This window comes from Hyla sarda, chromosome 1, assembly GCF_029499605.1.
Source record: "Hyla sarda isolate aHylSar1 chromosome 1, aHylSar1.hap1, whole genome shotgun sequence".
Taxonomy (NCBI): domain Eukaryota; kingdom Metazoa; phylum Chordata; class Amphibia; order Anura; family Hylidae; genus Hyla; species Hyla sarda.
Genome location: NC_079189.1, coordinates 397,563,746 through 397,584,460, shown reverse-complemented (window position 1 = coordinate 397,584,460; position 20,715 = coordinate 397,563,746). Strand labels below are relative to the sequence as shown.

General features: G+C 41.7%; 1 protein-coding gene across 4 annotated transcripts in view; it reads left to right on the top strand.

The window, feature by feature from the left end:
* The window catches only part of CIROP (ciliated left-right organizer metallopeptidase), a 249,063-nt gene extending 231,905 nt beyond the window's left edge, over nt 1-17,158 (top strand). For 3 of the 4 annotated variants that reach the window (XM_056527154.1, XM_056527126.1, XM_056527147.1), the window contains 11 exons: nt 355-480; nt 2,135-2,213; nt 3,725-3,861; nt 4,663-4,837; nt 4,919-4,991; nt 5,074-5,170; nt 5,252-5,338; nt 9,467-9,589; nt 13,746-13,987; nt 14,267-14,440; nt 16,752-17,158. In XM_056527154.1, the coding sequence (XP_056383129.1) occupies nt 355-480; nt 2,135-2,213; nt 3,725-3,861; nt 4,663-4,837; nt 4,919-4,991; nt 5,074-5,170; nt 5,252-5,338; nt 9,467-9,589; nt 13,746-13,987; nt 14,267-14,440; nt 16,752-16,914 (1,476 nt within the window). In that variant the 3' untranslated portion in view covers nt 16,915-17,158. The remainder of the gene's footprint in view (nt 1-354; nt 481-2,134; nt 2,214-3,724; nt 3,862-4,662; nt 4,838-4,918; nt 4,992-5,073; nt 5,171-5,251; nt 5,339-9,466; nt 9,590-13,745; nt 13,988-14,266; nt 14,441-16,751) is intronic. The other variant, XM_056527136.1, reaches the window with a different exon arrangement.
* Nucleotides 17,159-20,715: the final 3,557 nt, after the last annotated feature.

Here is a 20,715-nt window from a genome sequence, read left to right as displayed (position 1 = left end):
TCTGTCTAACATAGTGTCCATGTATCGGCAAAACGTCTTCTCATAAAACGTAAGAAGTTTACAGATACTGTAGTAAATGAATCATCGGCCAGGCTATACAGGTTTGTGATGAAATCATACTGGTCTGTTCAACACTGGCCCCTATGGAAACAGATAATTCCCTCCTGCATAAGCAATAGCTAATGAAGCATCTTAAATGTCGCCCCCTAGAGTAAATGTGGATTCACAGCATCCACTGATGTTTTACATACTTTTCTTTATTATTGTACATTTCCTTAGTATCAATACTTGATATAGCCAATTACACTATTTAGGGTTGTTCTGTCTACATTTCTTTGTCTCTTGTCATTTAAGCCATCAGTTATTGCCTATGCCGCATATTGTCAGCTGGACCATTCCGGTCGTCCGATTGCTGGGGTTATTGTATTTTGCCCGAAGCGCCTTAAAGATGGAATATATCAACATCAACACGTTATGCAGGTATCCTAAAATCTGCATTTATAGAGTACCTATGTAGATTCATTATTATTTCTGTTGTCCTGCAATATGTTGAGAGACATGTAATGAAGCATCGGTCAGAAATCTAAGGGTATGTTCACACTGAGGAAACGCAGGTAAAATCAGCAAAGAATTTAACGCAGAGTCCATCTTGAGTCAGACTACAGTTGATTTTAATGGGATTTCTGTGACTCTGTTCACACAGAGTAATTTCTGTGCAGAGACGTGGATCTGAATATCTCCAGAAGAGTGGACATGTTCCCTCCCCTGCCAGAACCCTAAAGTAAAATCCCATGGGACATTAAAGGAGATATCCAGTGGGGACAACTTATCCCATATCCTAAGGATAGGGGATAAGTTGCAGATCGCGGGGGGTCCGACCGCTGGGGCCCCCTGCGATCTCCTGTACGGAGCCCCGACAGCCCGCGGGAAGGGGGCGTGTTGACCTCCACACGAAGCGGCGGCCGACACGCCCCCTCAATACAACTCTATGGCAGAGCCGAAACGCTGCTTTCGGCAATCTCCGGCTCTTCCATAGAGATGTATTGAGGGAGCGTGTCGGCCGCCACCTCGTGCGGGGGTCGACACCCGCTATCTGGCCGGAGAGCCTGGCCCCCGTACAGAGAGATCGCAGAGGGCCCCAGTGGTCGGACCCCCAGCGATCTCAAACTTATCCCCTATCCTTAGGATAGGGGATAAGTTTTTCACCACTGGACTACCCCTTTAAATTTCAGTGTCAAATTCAGCACCAGAAAATACAAAGCAGAGGCGCTCCCTGTGGAGGATCACACGTGCTAATGCCGGACAGGGATACAGGTAGTCTCTTACTCGCTTCGGTTGTGTACCGACATACACAACAATGGTTAGCACGTGTAGAAAAGAAGATTTATCTATCTGTCGGCAGCTTTTCCATATGAATTTGTGTAATCCAGTGAACTTCGTAAATGACTGGGAATTCTAAGGTGCTGACTGGAAAAAAGAGGCTTCAGGTAGGAAGATTCAGATAAAAAAAAGATTTATTCAGCCACGATGCAACGCGTTTCACTGCGCTTGCGCAGTGAAACGCGTTGCATCTTGGCTGAATAAAGCTTTTTATTTGAATCTACCTACCTGAAGCCTCTTTGTTCCGGTCAGCGCCTGAGAATTCCCAGTCATTTACGAAGTTCACTGGATTACACAAATTCATATGGAAAAGCTGCCGACAGATAGATAAATCTTCTTTTCTACATTCAGCAGCAGATAAGTGCCAATTCCACTTAAGTTCTGCTTAATTTTATCATGGAGCAGAAAGATGATTTCTTTGAGGAAACTTCAGCCAGTAACAACATTTCACACTATGGAAAATGAAGACAGAATCCACCTTAAATTCTATCTGGATCCCGCTTGAATCAACGGGTTTTCCATTACTTCCATGAAAGTTTCCTATGTAGATCTCAATTCTGTGGAAGAATGAACATGTTTATTTTGAGGTAGAATCCACATGGAAATCTGCATGGAATCTGCCTCAAAATACTCCGTGTGAACTTACCCTTGTGGTAGGTACCAGCTGACTTGCATGGCTCTGAGAAAAAGCAATGCTTTTGGTAACTACTTATCACAAACCTGAAAGCATTCTGCTTGTCATAACTTATTTCAGGTATGTCTACATGAGATACTTCACGCCCTTGGATTCTCTAGCAGTCTTTTTGAACGCTGGATAGACTGCAGTTTTTCAGGTGATTTTTTAAAAGTCATAATACTATTCTAATTCATGATAAGGGTACGTTCACACGGGCGTATTACAGCGGATTTTACTACCATTGACTTCAATGGGTCTGAAGGAAAATCTGCAAATCTGCCTCTATTGTGGATTTTCTGCTGACCTATTGAAGTCAATTGTAGCAAAATCCACTGCAGATTTTCTGCAGCAAATACGCTGCGGAAATTCCGCAGGTAATCGGCCCATGTGAACTTACCCTTAAAGTGTTTCTCTTAGAAATGTATTTTAATAGAAACCTGACTGAGGGCTCGTTCACACGAGCGGATCCACAGCGTATTTTACGCGGTGACAATGGACCCCTAAAGTGTGCCTCCAGAAGTGCCTGCTCGGAGCAGCAATCCGCTGCTATGAGCAGACACACTGCTGCAATGTGCGAGTTGCCACACGCAAGCACGGTGCACTCGCACGGTGTGCTTCCCCAGCTCCCTGAGCTAAGCCGAGAGCAGCCGCGATGTCTGCGAGTATGCTATATACATGTGCAAGGCGACTCGTATATATCGGTGTGTCTGCTCGTAGCAGCCGATTGCCAATCTGAGCAGGCACATCTGAGGCACACTGTAGGGGTCCATTGTTGACGGATCCGCAGCGTAAAATATTTTCGCTGTAGATCCGCCCGTATGAACGAGAGCTAAGACCGCAATCAGACATTCATATTGTGGCCACAGTACCAATACTCCTGGCTGTACATGTGAACCAAAATGCAGCCTCATTTTGAGGGAGATGTATCGAAACTTGTGCAGAGGGAAAGTGGTACAGTTGCCATAGTAACCAATCAGATTACTTTTTCAGAGGCCTTTTGGAAAATGAAAGAAGCGAGCTGATTGGTTGCTATAGGCAACTGCACCACTTTCCCTCTCTACAGGTTTTGATACATCTCCCCCTTTGTCCAGCTGACTGAGGCCTAATCATGTGACTGATATATGGTGCATTGTAAAATAATGGATGAAATCTACTGGTTAAATAGCTAAAGCCTATAAAGCCTGCATCCCTAGTAACCAGTTGTATTAAGATTATTTTTCTGAATTGAAGTACTGAACTGAGGACAGAAAAGTGGCCAAAAGGGAACGCAACATCCAAACTTTGCTTTCTGCTTTTCATTTATTAATTTAAATTATTATATAATTAATTATTTATTATTATATAATTTAATATTTAAAAGTAAAATATACTGTAGTAGATAACCATCAAAACCTAGTGGATTGTTTAGAAAATAGATCACAACGTAAGGATGGGTTCACACTGCATTTTGACAGTATATCGCTGGTATACAAAAGGATACTGACATAAAAGTATCCCAATATGTACCATGGGGTACTCACAGAAAACTCTATGCTTACAAAAATTCCATCATGGTTTTGCCTTCTCTGTGGTAAAATATTGTTCTGTTCATTCCTGATCAATAGGAATGTTCCTTTTAACTCTGTACTTCAAAATGTTAAAATAACAGTTTCTTATCTGTGTCAACAGGACATATGTGTTCTTCCCGATCCCGTGTGACAAACACAGATGAAAGGGGTCAGCTGCGTATTTACACCCCAAATGTAATGCAAAGAATGGGGGAGCACTTAGGAGCAGGTAGTGTTGGAGCCCCTCTAGAAAACCAGGTAACCATGTTATCCAGTAGTTTAAGATACACTGGCCCTCATTTACTTAGAAAATCGGGTTGTAAGTCTATCTTGCTTTCTTACCCGACTGCTTTTTTCCCCTGATATTCATTATTATGTAGCATCCTGTTTGTCGCACGTGGGTTTTGTTGGTTTTGGTTTCCAACTCCTCTGAGTTGTCGGGAAAAAATCCACAACAATTCAACAAATTCGGGTTGGAAACCTTTACAAATACGTGGGAAAGCTCAGAAATGTTGGGTTACTCACCTTTTTCGGGTTTGGGAGAATCCACATCGGGTCCGTCGGGAAAAAATGTCGCATTGTGTCGCAGACTGGCGCACAATGTCTGCGACATGTCGCAGACAAAGATGCGCCAAAAAAACCTGACAAAACAAGTCGGGTTTAGAATAGTAAATGAGGGCCACTGAATTACGACTGCACACAGAATTTGAACGCAGTTCTGTAGTCAGAGAACCAAACTCTACGTGCACGTCAGACAGTGATCATTTCTCTGCATGTACGATTCATTTTCCTACAATGCTTTCCATACGTTCTGTGCATTCACAATGGAAAATGATCATTATCAACTATTGACATAATTAGAATGGTAACAATAATCTGTTCATGTAAACAGGCAGTGGTTCCCTGAGAAGTATGTTATTCCTTTATATTTCCCAAATCCTACACTTAAAGGGGTACTCCGGCCGTAATCCAAAGGATAGGGGATAAGATGTTTGACCGCGGGGGTATTTTCAATTGTATATACAAACTTTTTTTTACTGTTTTTGTTGCCCTCAACAGGAAAGCCCAGCTTCATCGCACTGGGAATCCAGAATTATGCAGGGATCCATCCTAACAGCTTCACTTAGTCCTCCACACCTAACATTCCTGGATCCAATCACTCTAGCTGCCTTTCAAGATATGGGCTGGTATGGGGTTAATACAAGTATACACAGTCATCTAGTGTGGGGTAAAGGTACAAGCATTTCATGGTAACCATGCATTGGGATGTAGAAATGGTTTCAGCCAAGTTGTCTAACCCACATTGTGTTTTTAGGAGCTGGTGTTTACTTCGGTCTACCTTCCACATGTCAAGATAAATTAGCAGGTTTCTTCTGTGGAGAAGAAGGGTGAGTGCTGCCAGCCTTGGCACAAACTCTTGGATGCTATACAAATTCTTTTCTGTAGGTCTAATAGTGCCTCTTTTTGTAGTGAGATTGGCTGTCACTATCTCCATTTGGACAAAGGTAACTGCTCTACGGATGCATACCTGGATGGCTGCCGTATTTATAAGCCCCTCATACAAGGGGTATGTTGTATAGTGCCCATTTATTAATGTTAACACAATGTACTGCTTCCACTGGGTTCTAAAATGTTGCTTTATTTGTAGGGGGAGTGTTGGCTGCTACAAGAACACCATGTATCAGATGAAATATACCACCCTCAGAGTCGCTGCTTCTTCTCCAATCTTACCAAGGTGACAAAACTTACAAGGTGTATATATGTGACATTTCCTGAAACCTGCTGTATGCCATTTTATATTTCTCAGTTGCTCCTTGGCAGCATGCTCCAAATGTTGCTAGTTACAGTGCACAGTGCAGTTTGTAGACTTTGTAAAGTTTATAGATTATGGCTATCCTTTATCAAGTCTAAATAAACACCCCGCCAGCTCACAACATTTATGTAGAGGTGCCCTTATTTATATAAATTTCTGCAAACCAGGACTGCCTGTGTGCTGTCTGAAATCTCTGCCCACTCAGGTTTCAAGTTTTCACAGATTATGCTTGCTGGTAAGCGTAAACCTGTTAACTCCTTAAGGACACAGGGCGTAAATGTACGCCCTGAGCCCGCTCCCTTTCTATGACGCTCGTTCAGGTGCTGACCACCCATCAAAGCAGGATGATCCCGGTGGCTATCAGCCGTGGCTAATGCCAGACATCACCAATCGCCGTGATGCCCGGCATTAACCCTTTAGTCTAAAAAGTCTAAAAACTATTCCCAGATGCCCAGCAGAGCTGATTGGGACCACCTCATATGGGTCTTTAAAAGCATTGGGATTTTAGAAGTTGAGGAGGAAAAATGAAAGTGAAAAAATAAAAACACCCACAAGGGGTTACATTTTGAAAATGGGGGTGGCTATGTTTCAAGCTCCATCCACTCCGGGACCTTCCTTGCACACAAATTATACAATTTATTGATCAATTTCGCCAGAATTTCCTTGATTAATCCCCATTTTCGAAAGGTTAAATTGCAAATTATGTCCAGGCGAGCCTACCCTTTAAAAGGGCATTTAAGGATATTTTTCTTCTTTTAGCCTTTGAGCCTATAATGCTATAAGTTATTGATATAACTATAATGCTATAGTTCATGCTATTATGTGTAATATGCTTTTCCTTCGTGCACCACTTTGTCCATTTTCATACACAGGACCTACAACCAGAAGTGCTGTAGTGCAAGTTTCTATTTTGCTGTTGTCTCTAACCTTTCCCAGCATTCCGTGCGGACAAAACAAAGAGAGACATTTATCAAAACTTGTGCAGAGGAAAAATTGACCAGTTGCCCATAACAACAGCTCCACTTTTTCTTTTCACATGGCTAAGTTTCTACTTGTTTTACTTTTTTTTGGGGGGGGGGGGGAAACGCCAATTCTGCCGCATGGCGTTTTTTCGGCGAAAAAAGGGTGCAGACAGATGTTAACTGTAAATCAATGAGAAATCGCAAAATTCTTATTCCACTTGTCATTTTTCAGTTTGGCTTTTTTAAAATCCTTTTGGAGTTTTTCACTCTTTTTTGGCGTTTTTAAGCTCCTTGGCGGTTTTCCAAAATCGCAGCATGTTGAGCCACTGGAGATTTTTTAGTCAAAATCGTGGCGTTTTTCTCCCATAGAAGTCTATGGGAGTGAAAAAACACCAAGAAAAACAATATTTGGGTTTTAACTTTGGCGTTTTTGCTGGCGGTTTTTATTCTTTTTTTGGACTTTAGCGATCCAAAAAAGTGATGGAGATACCTTTTTTTTAAATAAAATTTCATAGGGTACCATTAAAAAAAAAAAAAAAAAAAAAAAACGGAGAGAAGGAAAAAATTGTATCTAACTAAATTGATCTTTTTTATTACAAAATTGTTATTAATTTTTAAACAGGGATCAATTTATGTGGGTGGGCAGGGACCTAAAATTGTAGCCTGCACTAATAAAATTTGAGTGTGTGTGTGTGTGTTTTTCACTTTTTTGTCTTTATTTTTTACATTTTTTAGGTAGTACTACTTCTCCCAGCATGGAACACACTGTTCCATGATGGGAGTAGTAGTACCTGTACTAATTGACAGATCGCCCATTGGGGCAGGGGACCATAGAAGAGCGGCCGGCTGCATCTATACATTATACAGGAGGATCACAGCAGGCGTCAGGAGTGACATCCACTGTGATCTTTCCTTAACTGCAGGTACTACTACTCCCAACATGGAGCACACTCTGCTCCATGATGGGAGCTGTAGTACCTGCATTAATAGACAGATCGCAACAGGTGTCAGAAGTTACATTCACTGGGATCTGTCTAATAATGCAGTGTGCTCCATGTTGGGAGTAGTAGTACCTGCAAGTAAGAACAGATCACAGCGGGTATCACTACTGACACCCGATGCGATTGTCCTATCTATTGCAGAGAGGCTTTCTCCTGCGCTCGCATCTCTGCACTATACTCCGGCCAGGTCACTCACTCATTCATGTTTCCCTCAGAGAGCGGTGATTGGCTGCAACCATCAGGCCAATCCCCACTCTGGGTGGAAAATATGAATGAATGATGTTCTATTCACATCACTGGCCGGCCCGGAGTACAGTGCAGATATGCGAGCGCTCTATAGAGCTGCTCTGTATCTCTGCTATATTATGGATGATCACATCGGGTGTCACAATTGGGAGTAGTAGTACTACCTAAAAAAATGTAAAATATAGAGAAAAAAAAGTGAAACAGACACACTTCATTAAAAATTTATAAAAATGTATAAAAAATGTATATTTCGTTAAATACATTTTTTCCATCACTACTGCATCCGTTTTTTGTTTTTTTTGGTACCCAACAAATTTTGGGTACCAAAAAAAAACAAAAAACACCAAAGGTGCCAAAAATGTAATTTCCACGCAAATGAAAAAATGCAAGAAAAAACGCCAGCCGCAGGAAATTGCACTGCTGTTTTTTCTTGCGTTTTCTTTCAAACAAAAAAACGCAGGACAAAAAAACAAGTAGAAACTTAGCCTTAGACATGTTATCCCCTGACCAAAGAATAGGGGATTACATTTCTGATCGCGGGGGGGTCTGGCCGCTTTTAAGATCGCTTCTTTTTTTTTTTTAAAGGCCTTTGAAAAATAAGAGATTGGTTGCTATAGGCAACAGGTCAACTTTTTCTCAGCACATTTTTGATATTGTCTCTGGTGGCATAGAATGCTGGGAAAGGTCAGAGACAACAGTAAAATAGAGACTTGCACTAAACCACTTCCGGGTGTGGGTCCTGTGCATAAAAATATTCTGAAATACTTCTTATGGGTAGGGTCACACATGCCGTATTTTGCTGCATATTTGCTGCTGCTTACTTTCCTACCCATTGAAGTAAATGGGCAGCAAAATCAGCTGCCTATTTTGCCACCCATTGACTTCAATGGGTAGGAAAATACGCAGCTGGAAATACGCACCAAAATATGGCATGTGTGACCCTACTCTAAGGGTACATTCACACATACTTGATCTGCTGCATATTTTATGCAGCATATCCTGTTTGTGTGAACATACCCAAAGTGTAAGTTCGCATGTGCATATTTTCTGCAGCAGATCGGTTGCAGATTTGCTTCAGCAGATTTTGCTGTCCATTGAAATCAATCAGCAGCAAAATCTGCAGCAGCAAATCCGCAGCAGATCTGCAGCAAATATATGCACGTGTGAACTGACCCTAAAGATGCTTCAGACGTGCATATATTTTCTGCAGATATGCTGACCATTGACTTCAATGGGTAGGAAAATCAGCTACAGCAAATCTGCAGCAGAAAATACGCACGTGTGATTGGGCCCTTAGGATGTATTCACACATACAGGGGGAGATTTATCAAAACTAGTGCCAAGGAAAAGTTGCCCATAGCAACCAATCAGATCCCTTCTTTCATTTTGCAGAGGCCTTTTCAAAACTGAAAGAAGCGATCTGATTGGTTGCTATGGGCAACTCAGCAACTTTTCCAACTTTTGGGTTTTTGATAAATCTCCCCCACAGTATCCTGCGCAGATTTGATGCTGCAGATTTCAATGACTGAACACAGCACCAGATATATTTGCTGCGCAGGATATTGTACATGTGAATAAATCCTTACGTAGTAAGTGGGAAATGAAAACTACATAAAAATACCACCGAAATCTACCTTGAAGGAAATTTGCAATAACACATACATGTTACTTGCCCATCTTACGTGTTCAGAGACTTACGTTCTAATAGTAAAATTAGCTGCATGCAATGGCTATAATTAAAATAACTTACAAAATATTCATAAGCAGATACTCTGTAATCTCAGACAGATTTGTTGAAGATTTTAATATAAAACATCCCGTCCTTTATATATATGTAAAAGGAAATGAAGCATGAAAAGGTCAAAGGACGTTGCTATCTGCATCGCTGCGTAGCTCCAAACATTTTCCAGATCAAAGTTCAAGGTTCGGAATGGACAGACTGCCCCGCTGGAGAGTGGATAGAGGTAACTAAGATCACTTATATTTCTCATTCAATCATGTACACAATGGCCTTCATTTACTAAAATCCGAGTGTTCTTTCTGGAGTGTTTTAGATTTCACTCCTTTTTTTCTGGGAGCTGATTTACTAATGTGTCGCACGTGTCGGTTCATTTTCTGTTGCATGGCTTTTCTTTGTGTCGCACATACTCCGAGTTAAAAGAAAAAACTAAAAAACATGGGTATAGAATACAAATCATCGATAGCATGTGCCAAACCAAACAAGCAAAACACAAGATTAACGGGAATTAAGCAACAAAATAGAACTAAAAAATTTTAATGGATTTAGACTATCTAATATAGGAGTTTAACCCCCCCCCCCCCCCATAAAAAAAACTTTTGGAAGTACTCCGAGTAATTTCTGCTTTTTGTCGGGAACATGCCCATTTTTTGTATAACCACGCCCATTTTCATGTAATAAAAAAACACTGAGTGATTTCAAAAGTGTAGGTTGTGCGGTATGAAATTTTGGCGCAGAATTAGTCGCACAGACAAAAATTTAGGCGCATAAACCGAGAAAACAAGTCAGTTGGACTTTAGTAAATGAGCGTCAATGTCACAATGTACAGCCCCTTAGTACACAGCCGCACACCCTCCACTGGATACTGTATGAAGAAAGTATTCCCTCCTAGCTAAGCTTCTAGGGTAGAACAAAAATATACATATGGGGGGTGGGGGGGGGGGGGGGATTTTTCAATATGAGTCTGTGAGCAGCTACTTCACATCCTTTGTTGCTGTGTTTTTGTCTTAGGCTGGGTTCACACTACGTTTTGTCCCATACGGGAGCGCATACGGCAGGGGGGAGCTAAAAGCTCGCGCTCCCGTATGTGACCGTATGCGCTCCCGTATGTCATTCATTTCAATGAGCCGACCGGAGTGAAACGTTCGGTCCGGTCGGCTCATTTTTGCGCCGTATGCGCTTTTACAACCGGACCTAAAACTGTGGTCAACCACGGTTTTAGGTCCGGTTGTAAAAGCGCATACGGCGCAAAAATGAGCAGACCGGACCGAACGTTTCACTCCGGTCGGCTCATTGAAATGAATGACATACGGGAGCGCATACGGTAACATACGGGAGCGCGAGCTTTTAGCTCCCCCCTGCCGTATGCGCTCCCGTATGGGACAAAACGTAGTGTGAACCCACCCTTACTTGCACCAAATATATCAAAACAGCGCACAGACTTTGATAAACTTTGATACATTTTCAAAAGCAAGGCAGAGGTATGAATTAGAAAATTTTTTTTTAGCGTTTGTGCATTATTTTGCGCCTTTTTTTTAAAAAAGACGCAGTTAATAAATCTCGTCCACTGCATAGTCAAGAATAAAGCACAAAGTTGTCAAGAATAAAGCACAATTTTGAAATTGTGCCAATTTTTTGCACAAAAACTAACTGCGCAAAAATTTTGCACCTAATTTTGGCCAATAAAATGTCAGGAAGGCAATGATAAATCTCCCCCATGGAGTCCAATAAGGTTTATGATTATTTTTTTCTGTTGAATTCTAACCGATTTCATGCAGATGGACAGTAGTTCCCTTTTGTACAATGCATTCACTATGTTGCGGCCTTATGCAAAAAAAAAATATTTATTTTCCCCATCATTTTGGATTCTATAATGAGAATGTGAAAATACAGTTTTAGAAATTTATTAAAGGGGTACTCCACTGGCCAGCATGGAACTAAATGTTCAGAATGCTGTTTTCACGCTGCGGGGGTCGGCCATGCCCGCTTGTGACTTCCCATCCAAGCCCCCTCGATGCAAGTCTATGGGAAGGGGCGTGATGGCTGCCATGCCCCCTCCCATAGACTTGCAATGAGGGGGCGTGGCTGTGACATCACGAGGAGGCATGGCCAACCCCCGCAGCGAGAAAACAGCATTCAGATCATTTACTTCCACGCTGGCCAGTGGAGTACCCCTTTAAAAAGGAAAAAATAAATTTGGCATGTACATAAGTATTCAGACCCTTTGCTATGACACCTGAAATTAGCCTTGGGGCCTCCTATTTCTATTGATCATCTCTGAATGGAGTCACCTGTGGTAAATTCAGTTGATTGGACATGACTATACAAGGTCTCACAGCTGACAATGTATATCAGAGCAAAAACAAAGCCACGAGTGGGAAAGAACTGCCTGTAGAGCTCAGAGACAGAACTCTGTGAAGGCACAGATCTGCAGAAGGGTACAAAAGAATTACATAATTCTTAAATGGATGAAGTGTGGAACAAACAGGACTCTTCCTAGAGCTGGCGGCCCATCCACACTAAGTAATCAGGGGAGAAGGGCCTTGGTAGGAGAGGTAACCACGGATCCAATGATCATTCTGGCTGAGCTCCAAAGATCATGTGCAGATGGAAGAAACTTCCAGAAGGTCAACCATCAACGTAGCACTCCAACAATCTGGGCTTTATGACAGAGTGGCAAGAAAGAAGCAATTCCTCAGTAAAAGATGCATGAAATCCCATCGGGAGTTGGCAAAAAAGAGGCTAAAGGACTCTCAGACTGTGAGAAAGATTTTGTGGTCTAATAAAACCAAGACTGAAGTTTTGAAGGAAACCAGGCACTGCTTATCACTTGCCCAATACAATTCTTACAGTGAAATATGGTGGTAGCAGCATCATGCTGTTGGGGTGTTTTTTTAGCAACTGGGACAGGATGACTGGTCAAGGTTGAGGGAAAGCTGAATGGAGATATTTTTTTATGAAACCTGATCCAGAATGCTTTGGACTGGGCCAAGGAGTCACCATCCAAGTAGACAATGACCCTAAGCACGCAGCCAAGACAGCACATGAGTGGCTTAGGGGAACTATGTAAATCTCCATTAGTGGCCCAGACAGAGCCCTGACCTGAACCCAATTGAACTTTTCTGGGGAGACCTGAAAATAGCTTTCGCTGATGGTCCCCATCATCTCTGACAGAGCTTGAGAGGATCTGCAGAGAATAGCAGATAATCTCCAAACCCAGTTGTATAAACCTTGTGGCATAATTATTATTTTTTTTGTTTGTCCATTTGCCAGAGGGAGGTGGTGGGTCGGGATAGGGTATTGTTTTATAATCTATATTGCAAGGAACTATAATTCTAAACTATGACTACATTGCATTACACTATGCCTGTGAAAGTTATGTAACATTGGATATGTGACTATGTCATGAAAGTTATGTACCATGGAATGTAATATTTGTTCTGAATATCTGATGTAATTTATGTGTCATGTCCTTTTGGAAACATGTTTCTTTCTTTTGTATAGTGTTCAAAATTGTAATAAAAAAAATAAAAAAAAGGACTGAGTAATAGGTTTTCCTTTATTAATTTAGCAGTCCGCAACATAACAAAGTGTAAAAAAAAGTGAAAGGGTCAGAAAACTTTCTGAATGCAAGTATGCTGTATCTACCACAAATACTTCATCAGCTTTAAAGAGAATCTGACAGCTAGTTCACTCACATTAAACCCATTATACTGGGTTATTATGCGAGTGCACAGCCGTAAAATAAGGAGTTACTCACTTAAATCTGTAGGCTATGTGCAGAGTTAGGCTTGAAACAGCTTTATTACTAAAGCACCTACGCGCACACTGGAGGCAGGGAGCCGGCCAGCTGAGCTCCTTTGAATCCTCCATAGTCCCCTGTCAACCTAGTCCCCTTCATTATTATGCTAATGAAGGCTGCGGGTGAGTGCTTTTCTCTCCGTGCGTTTACCCACAGCCTTCATTAGCATATGAATAAGAGGACAGGGCCGCTGGGGAAATATAAAGGAGACAGAGGAGCTCTGGCAGTCGGCTCCCCGCCTCCAATGCGCGCAGGGGCACATTAGGAATGAGGCTGATTACAAGCCTAACTCTGCACATAACCTAAGGAATTAAGTGAGTAACCCCTTATTTTACAGAAGTTTACCCGCATGATAACCCAGTATACTGGGTTTAATGCAGGTGAAATAGCCGTCAGGGTCTCTTTAATACACACAGAATAATACAGGGAATCTTAAAGTACAGATTTGTCTACCAATTTAAACATAAGTAAGACATATCCTACAATAAATACCTTACAATATTGCTATGATTTCTCTCAGCTATTATAATAGGTTGTTCTTCCAATCATAAATCGTATCTGGTTAATTCCTCTCCTGCAGGTTAAAGGCTATGAAGGCATTCTACTATGTCCAAATGGAAGGCTCTGTTTGGGGTTCGACCAACCGCCTGCCCCGACCACTGTTCCCACCACAACCCCCATCTACAGCACATTTCCTCAAATAACAAGCCCAGGACTAAGGGTGCAGTTAACAACCATGCAAAATCTAAACTGGAATACAGCTAAGAAATTCCTTACAGAAGAAGTCCTAGCGGTCATTGCCCAGCACGCTGGAATACAAAGGTGGTAATGGGTGACATAGGGTTAGGGATAAATTCTGTTACAATGAGGTGAAACTAGCAGTAGAGAATATTCCAGGTTGTAGCAACCATGAATTATACAGCTCCTTAATTCAACACTTTTGAGCCTTACTGATAAATGTACAAATATGTTGTGCAATAACCTAGATTTATTGCCTGTATTTAGAGTATATATGTATTACATCAACTTCTTTTTGGAAAACAATATATATATATATATATATATATATATATATATATATTAACCACCTTTCTTTGGCAGATGCTTTTTACATGCTTCCACACTGGACAAAGACTTATCGTTTGTTCTCATGGTTGGAAAACCTAATAACTGCCATCCACATCCCACTGGATCGTCGCCCCATTCTTCCATTGTGAATCTTATTGATAATCCTATAACATATGAGTCTCCTCACTTTTCTACTGTCACCATCAGGTAAGTGATTATGATATTAAAAGGGGTGTTCCTGTAGTTTTACACATTTAAATAATGGCTTTAACTGAGGAGAAAACCTTAACTCACCCCTAAAGTCATTACTGCTCCAGTGTCAACAACTAGACGTGCTACAATGACATTACATACATTGATCACATGGTGCTGCAGCTAATCAGTGGCTACTGAAGCCTGTGATTGGCTGCAGAGTTGCATGACATCATCATAGGATTCCTGTTGGGGAACACTGGAGCAGTGTTTTTAAATAGGTAATGTCATTTAACCCCTTAAGGACACAGCTTTATTTGGCCTTAAAGGGATACTCCACTGGAAAACATTTTTTTTACAATCAACTGGTGCCGGAAAGTTAAACAGATTTGTAAATTACTTCTATTTAAAAATCTTAACCCTTCCAGTACTTATAAGCTGCTGTATGTTCCAGAGGAAGTTCTTTTTATTTTTTATTTCCTTTCTGTCTGACCACAGTGCTCTCTGCACGACACCTCTGTCCATTATAGGAACTTTCCAGAGTAGGAGCAAATCCCCATAGCAAACCTTTCCTGCTCTTGACATTTCCTAAATATGGACAGAGGTGTCAGCAGAGAGCACTGTGGTCGAACAAAAAGGAAATAAAAAAAAAATAGAACTTTCTGTGGAGCATTTAGCAGCTCACAAGTACTGGAAGGATTAAGATTTTTAAATAGAAGTCATTTACAAATCTGTTTAACTTTCTGGCACCAGTTGATTAAAAAAAAAAAAATTTCCAGTGGAGTACCCCTTTAAGGCCAAATAAGGCTGTGTCCTTAAGGGGTTAAATTACATTACCTATTTAAAAACACTGCTCCAGTGTTCCCCAACAGGAATTCTATGATGATGTCATGTAACACTGCAGCCAATTTTTCAGGGGAGTACCCCTTTAATGACCAGGCCAATTTTATTTTAGAATTTTCATTTTTAACTCTTCGCCTTCTTAAAATCCATAACTCTTTTATATTTCCATTCACAGACCTATTTGGGCTTTTTTTTTTTTGTGCAACCAATTGTACTTTGTAATGACATCACTCATTTTACCCTAAAATGTATGGTAAACCCAATAAAAAAAATTACTGTACACTTTACAGTAAATTTTTTTAATTTTTTTATTGTGTGGGTCAATACGATTAAACGATTCCCATGGTTACATACATTTCTATTATTGTACTGCTATTAAAAAATCTCAAAATTTTTTTACAAAATATGTTTAAAATTGTCCTATTTTGGCCACATATACAAATTTTTCCGTAAACGGGGATGTGTGAGGGCTCATTTATTACGCCATGATCTCTAGTTTTTTTAGTACCACTTTTGCGTATGTGACTTTTTGATCGCTTTATATGATTTTTTTTGCAATGTGACCAAAAATAATTAATTTTTTTTTTTTTTTTTTTACGTTTACACCGTTTACTGTACGGGATCATTAACATTATATTTTTTATAGTTGTCACATCTTTGTTGGTGGAAATACCAAATATGTTTATAATTTTTGATATTTTTTTTTAATTAAAATCGAGAAAAGGGGTGATTTAAATCTTTATTGGGGAGTAGCTTTTTTCAAATTTTTTCTTTTCACTTTTTTTTTTACATGTATTTTACACTTTTTTTAGTCCCTATAGGGTATTATTTATAGCAATCATCAGATTGCTAATACTGCTCAGTGCTATGCATATGCATAGTACTGATCAGTGTTATTGGTGATCTTCTTCTCTGGTCTGCTCGATCTCAGACCAGGGGAGAAGACGCCGTGAGGACGGAGGCAGGTGAGGGGACCTCCATCCGCCATTTTGGCTGATCTGATCCCTGCGACGGTGTCGTGGGCAACCAGATCAGCCATTTAAAGTGCGGCACTGTATTGATCACTGTATCTTAGGGGTTAATGGCAGACATCAGCACGATCACTGATGTCTGCCATTACCGGCGGGTCTGCGGCTGCCGCAGGGAACCACTGTGCATGAAGCGAGCGCAGCTCCTCACACTTTTCATAGATCAACAGTATATGCAGATATGAGAAACTTTGTAATATATCTTATTAGACACAAAACACTTCATTCTCCTGTTATCAAGCTTCCCCCACACTCACCTGCGAGACTGTATTCCACTCTGAAAATCAGCTCAGCTTGGTCCTGTCCCTGCAAGCCAATACAAATCTATGGAGGGGGAAGAGCGAACTCCACCCACCAGCTCTGTAGGACCTGCAAATTAAAGATAAAGTTAAAAATAACATAAAAGTTTTATAATTACGAGGAATCGTGCTGTAATATTTTTTTCATCTCCGCAGGTTGCTGTCTCCTGGCTCCCAAAACAGTATCTTCAGTGAAGTTAGTCTGATCGTTGGCTGTGTTGGGGTCATCCTGTTCTGTACAATGATTCTTGTCATCTGCTGGTGTAAACACAGGGCTAGAGTCTCACAAGTAAGAGACATTTATCATGCACAGCCCTAAAATAAAAGACTTGTGCAATGAGGGATTTATTTGAGACGTCCGCTTCACAGGAGAGAAGAGAGGATGCCACTTCATCCTGTTAGATATTAACAGAACGAAATCAGAACGTCAAAGTGAATGACATTATGTAACAATTTCCACGTATCTGCTATAACATTTACATGAAAGGTTTGTCAGTGCAATGACTGGTCTCTTTTTTCCCCCACAGTATGAAATAATAAAACAAAAATGTTCCTAATTTGTAACGAAAAAGGAAGAACTATGGAATTTGTATCGCTCAACTAGGACATGTAGTTTAACCCCTTAAGTACCATGGGTTCTTCCACTTAGATTTTTTCTCATCACCTTCTAAAAATCATAACACTTTCAATTTTGCACCTACAGACTCATATGAGGGCTTATTTTTTGCACCACCAATTGTATTTTGTAATGACATCAATCATTTCACCACAAAATTTATACGTATACACGTCCTTGGTCATTAACCAGTTGGCTCGAGACATTCTCATATTTAGTCCTGCTTTGGGCACACAGAGCATGAACGGCAGGATATTTTCTGTCATAACCTCCCTTTAATACATGGACCACCCATATATTACTACAAGGAACAGGCACCTTAACCATTTCAAAACCTTAAAGTAGTAATGGTGTCCTGTGTGACATCTCCCATTTTACTGTTAAGCCATTTTTGTATGGTCTAACAATGATTTAGGGTCACAGGGCAACTCTTATCAACACCACAGCCATTAGACTAGGGTGTTAGGGTGCCGTGGGATGCAAAATCACAGTTTATCAGAACGAGTAGATTGTCTGGAGGGTTAAGTAGATTTCCAGATTCTTAAAGGGGAACTCCACAGGAAAAATAATTTCTTTTAAATCAACTGGTGCCAGAAAGTTATTCAGATTTGCAAATTACTTCTATTAAAAAAATCCCAATCCTTCCAGTACTTATCAGCTGCTGTTAAATACACAGGAAGTTCTTTTATTTTTGAATTTTCTTTCTGTCTGATCACAGTGCTCTCTGCTGACACATCTGTCCACGTCAGGAACTGTCCAGAGCAAAAGAGGTTTGCTATGGGGACTTGCTTCTGCTCTGGACGGTTCCTGAGGTGTCAGCAGAGAGCACTTGTGGTCAGGCAGAATAGAAATTCAAAAAGGAACGAACTTCCTGTGTATTATACAGCAGCTAATAAGTACTAGAAGGGATTTTTTAAACAGGAGTAATTTACAAATCTTCTTAACTTTCTGGCACCAGTTGATTCAAAAGAAAATGTTTTCCAGTGGAGTACCCCTTTAACCCCTTAAGGACCCAGGGCGTATGGGTACGCCCTGGCTCCTTGGTACCAGGGGACCGGACCAGGATGACTGGTAAAATCATTCAGCAGGCAGCCCGTGCAAACCTCCCCCCCCCCATGTCATCGATCGCTGCAAATCGGCAGTCAATTCAGACCGGCAATTTTGGGTCAATCGAGTCTCTGGTGACCGGGTAAAAGAGGGTGAATGGGGATGTCCGAGAAAGCCCCATTCACACTTACCCAGCAGGAATAAGATCACGTGATTGATCGGTCGGAACTACCGGCCAATCACTGCCCTGCTGGGCGGTGATCGGGGCGGCGATCGCAAGCGGCTGGGGTCTCCTACCTCTCCCTGGCCCAGCGGGGGTCCCCTCAGGAGTGTCAGCGGCGGTCCCGGCGGCAGGAGTGGTGGCAGCAGCGGCGGTAGTCCCGGTGGCAGGATACAGCAGGAGGTGAGGCCTGTTCACTTCCTGCTGTTGCTTACCAACAACTCTCAGCATGCACAGCCAAAGGGCATGCTGGGAGTAGTAGTTTTGCAACAGCTGGAGTTTCAACTACAACTCCCACCATGCCCTTTGGTAGTCTTTGCATGCTGGGGGTTGTAGTTATGCAACAGCTGGAGGCACATTTTTGGATGAAAAAGTGTGCATCCAGCTGTTACATAACTACCACTCCCAGCATGCACAGACTACCAAAGGGCATGCTGGGAGTTGTAGCAGTGTGCCTCCAGCTGTTGTAAAACTACAATTCCCAGCATGCCCTTTGACTGTCAGTGCATGCTGAGTGTTGGAGTTTTGCAACAGCTGGAGACACGGTTGTGAAACAGAGTTTGTGTCCTAACTCAGTGTTTTGCAACCAGTGTGCCTCCAGCTGTTGCAAAAATACAACTCCCAGCATGCACTGAGAGACTGTACGTGCTGGGAGTTCTAATTTTACAACAGCTGGAGGCACACTGGTTGCAAAACACTGAGTTAAGTAACAAAGTCTCAGTTTTGTGCAACCAATGTGCCTCCAGCTGTTGCATAACTACAACCCCCAGCATGTATGGTCTGTCAGTGCATGCTGGGAGTTGTAGTTTTACAACAGCTGGAGGTTTGCCCCCCCCTCCCCATGTGAATGTGGGCGGGTTTACAGCGGGTTTTCTGCTGCAAGTTTGTGATGCAGCAAATTTTCCGCTGCAGCGCAAACTCCTAGTGGGAAACTCATCATAAACCCCCGACCGTGTGAATGTACCCTAAAAACACTATACTACAGTACACAAAATAAAAAAGTAAACCACTACATATGCACCTCCCCAAACAGTCCCCCCCCCCCAATAAAAAAAAGTCTCATACAGCAGTGTTTACAAAACGGAGCCTCCAGCTGTTGAAAAACAACAACTCCTAGTATTGCCGGACAGCCACTGACTGCCAAGGCATGCTGGAGACACCCTGTTTGGGAAACACTGCCGTAGTGTATTTTGGTAGCGGATGCAAATCCCCAAAATAGGCCTCAAATGCACATGGCGCTCTCTTGCTTTGGAGCTCTGTCGTATTTCAAGGCAACAGTTTAGTGCCACATATGGGGTATTTCCGTACTCGGGAGAAATTGCGTTAGAAATTTTGGGGGGGCTTTTTCTCCTTTTACCCCTTATAAAAAGGTGAAGTTGGGGGATACACCAGCATGTTAGTGTAAAAAAAAAATAGTGTAAAATGCTCTGCGGGTGTACAACAAGGCTCAGGAGTGAGAGCGCACCATGTACATTTGAGGCCTAAATTGCTAATTTGCACAGGGGTGGCTGCTGATTACATGGTCCTGACATAAACGCAAAACAATAAATACCCACTTGTGACCCCATTTTGGAAAACAAGGGGTATAGTGAGCCTTAACGAATTTTCTTAAAAGTTGGATGTGAAAATGAAAAAAAAATAATAATTTCACTAAAATGCTGGTGTTACCCTAAATTTTTCATTTTCACAAGGGAGAATAGGAAAAAAGCCCCCCAAAATTTGTAGCCCCATTTCTTTTGAGTAAGAACTTACCCCATATGTGGATGTAAAGTTCTCTGCGGGCGAACTACAAGCTCAGAAGAGAAGGAGCGCCATTGGGCTTTTGGAGAGAGGAAGTATCCGAAATTGAAGGCCATGTGTGTTTACAAAGCCTCCATGGTGCCAGAACAGTGGACCCCCCCACGTGACCCCATTTTGGATACTACACCCCTCACAGAATTTAATAAGGGGTGCAGTGATACATTTACACCCCACAGGTGTCTGACAGATTTTTGGAACAGTGGTCCGTGAAAATGATAAATGTCATTTTTCATTTGCACAGCCCACTGTTCCAAAGATCTCTCAAACATCAGTGGGGTGTAAATACTCACTGCACCCCTTATTACATTCTGTGAGGGGTGTAGTTCCCAAAATGAGGTCAAATGTGGGGGGGTTCACTGTTCTTGCACCACGGGGACTTTGTGAACGTGTTTGGCCCCCGACTTCAATTCCAACCAAATTCTCTCTCCAAAAGCTCT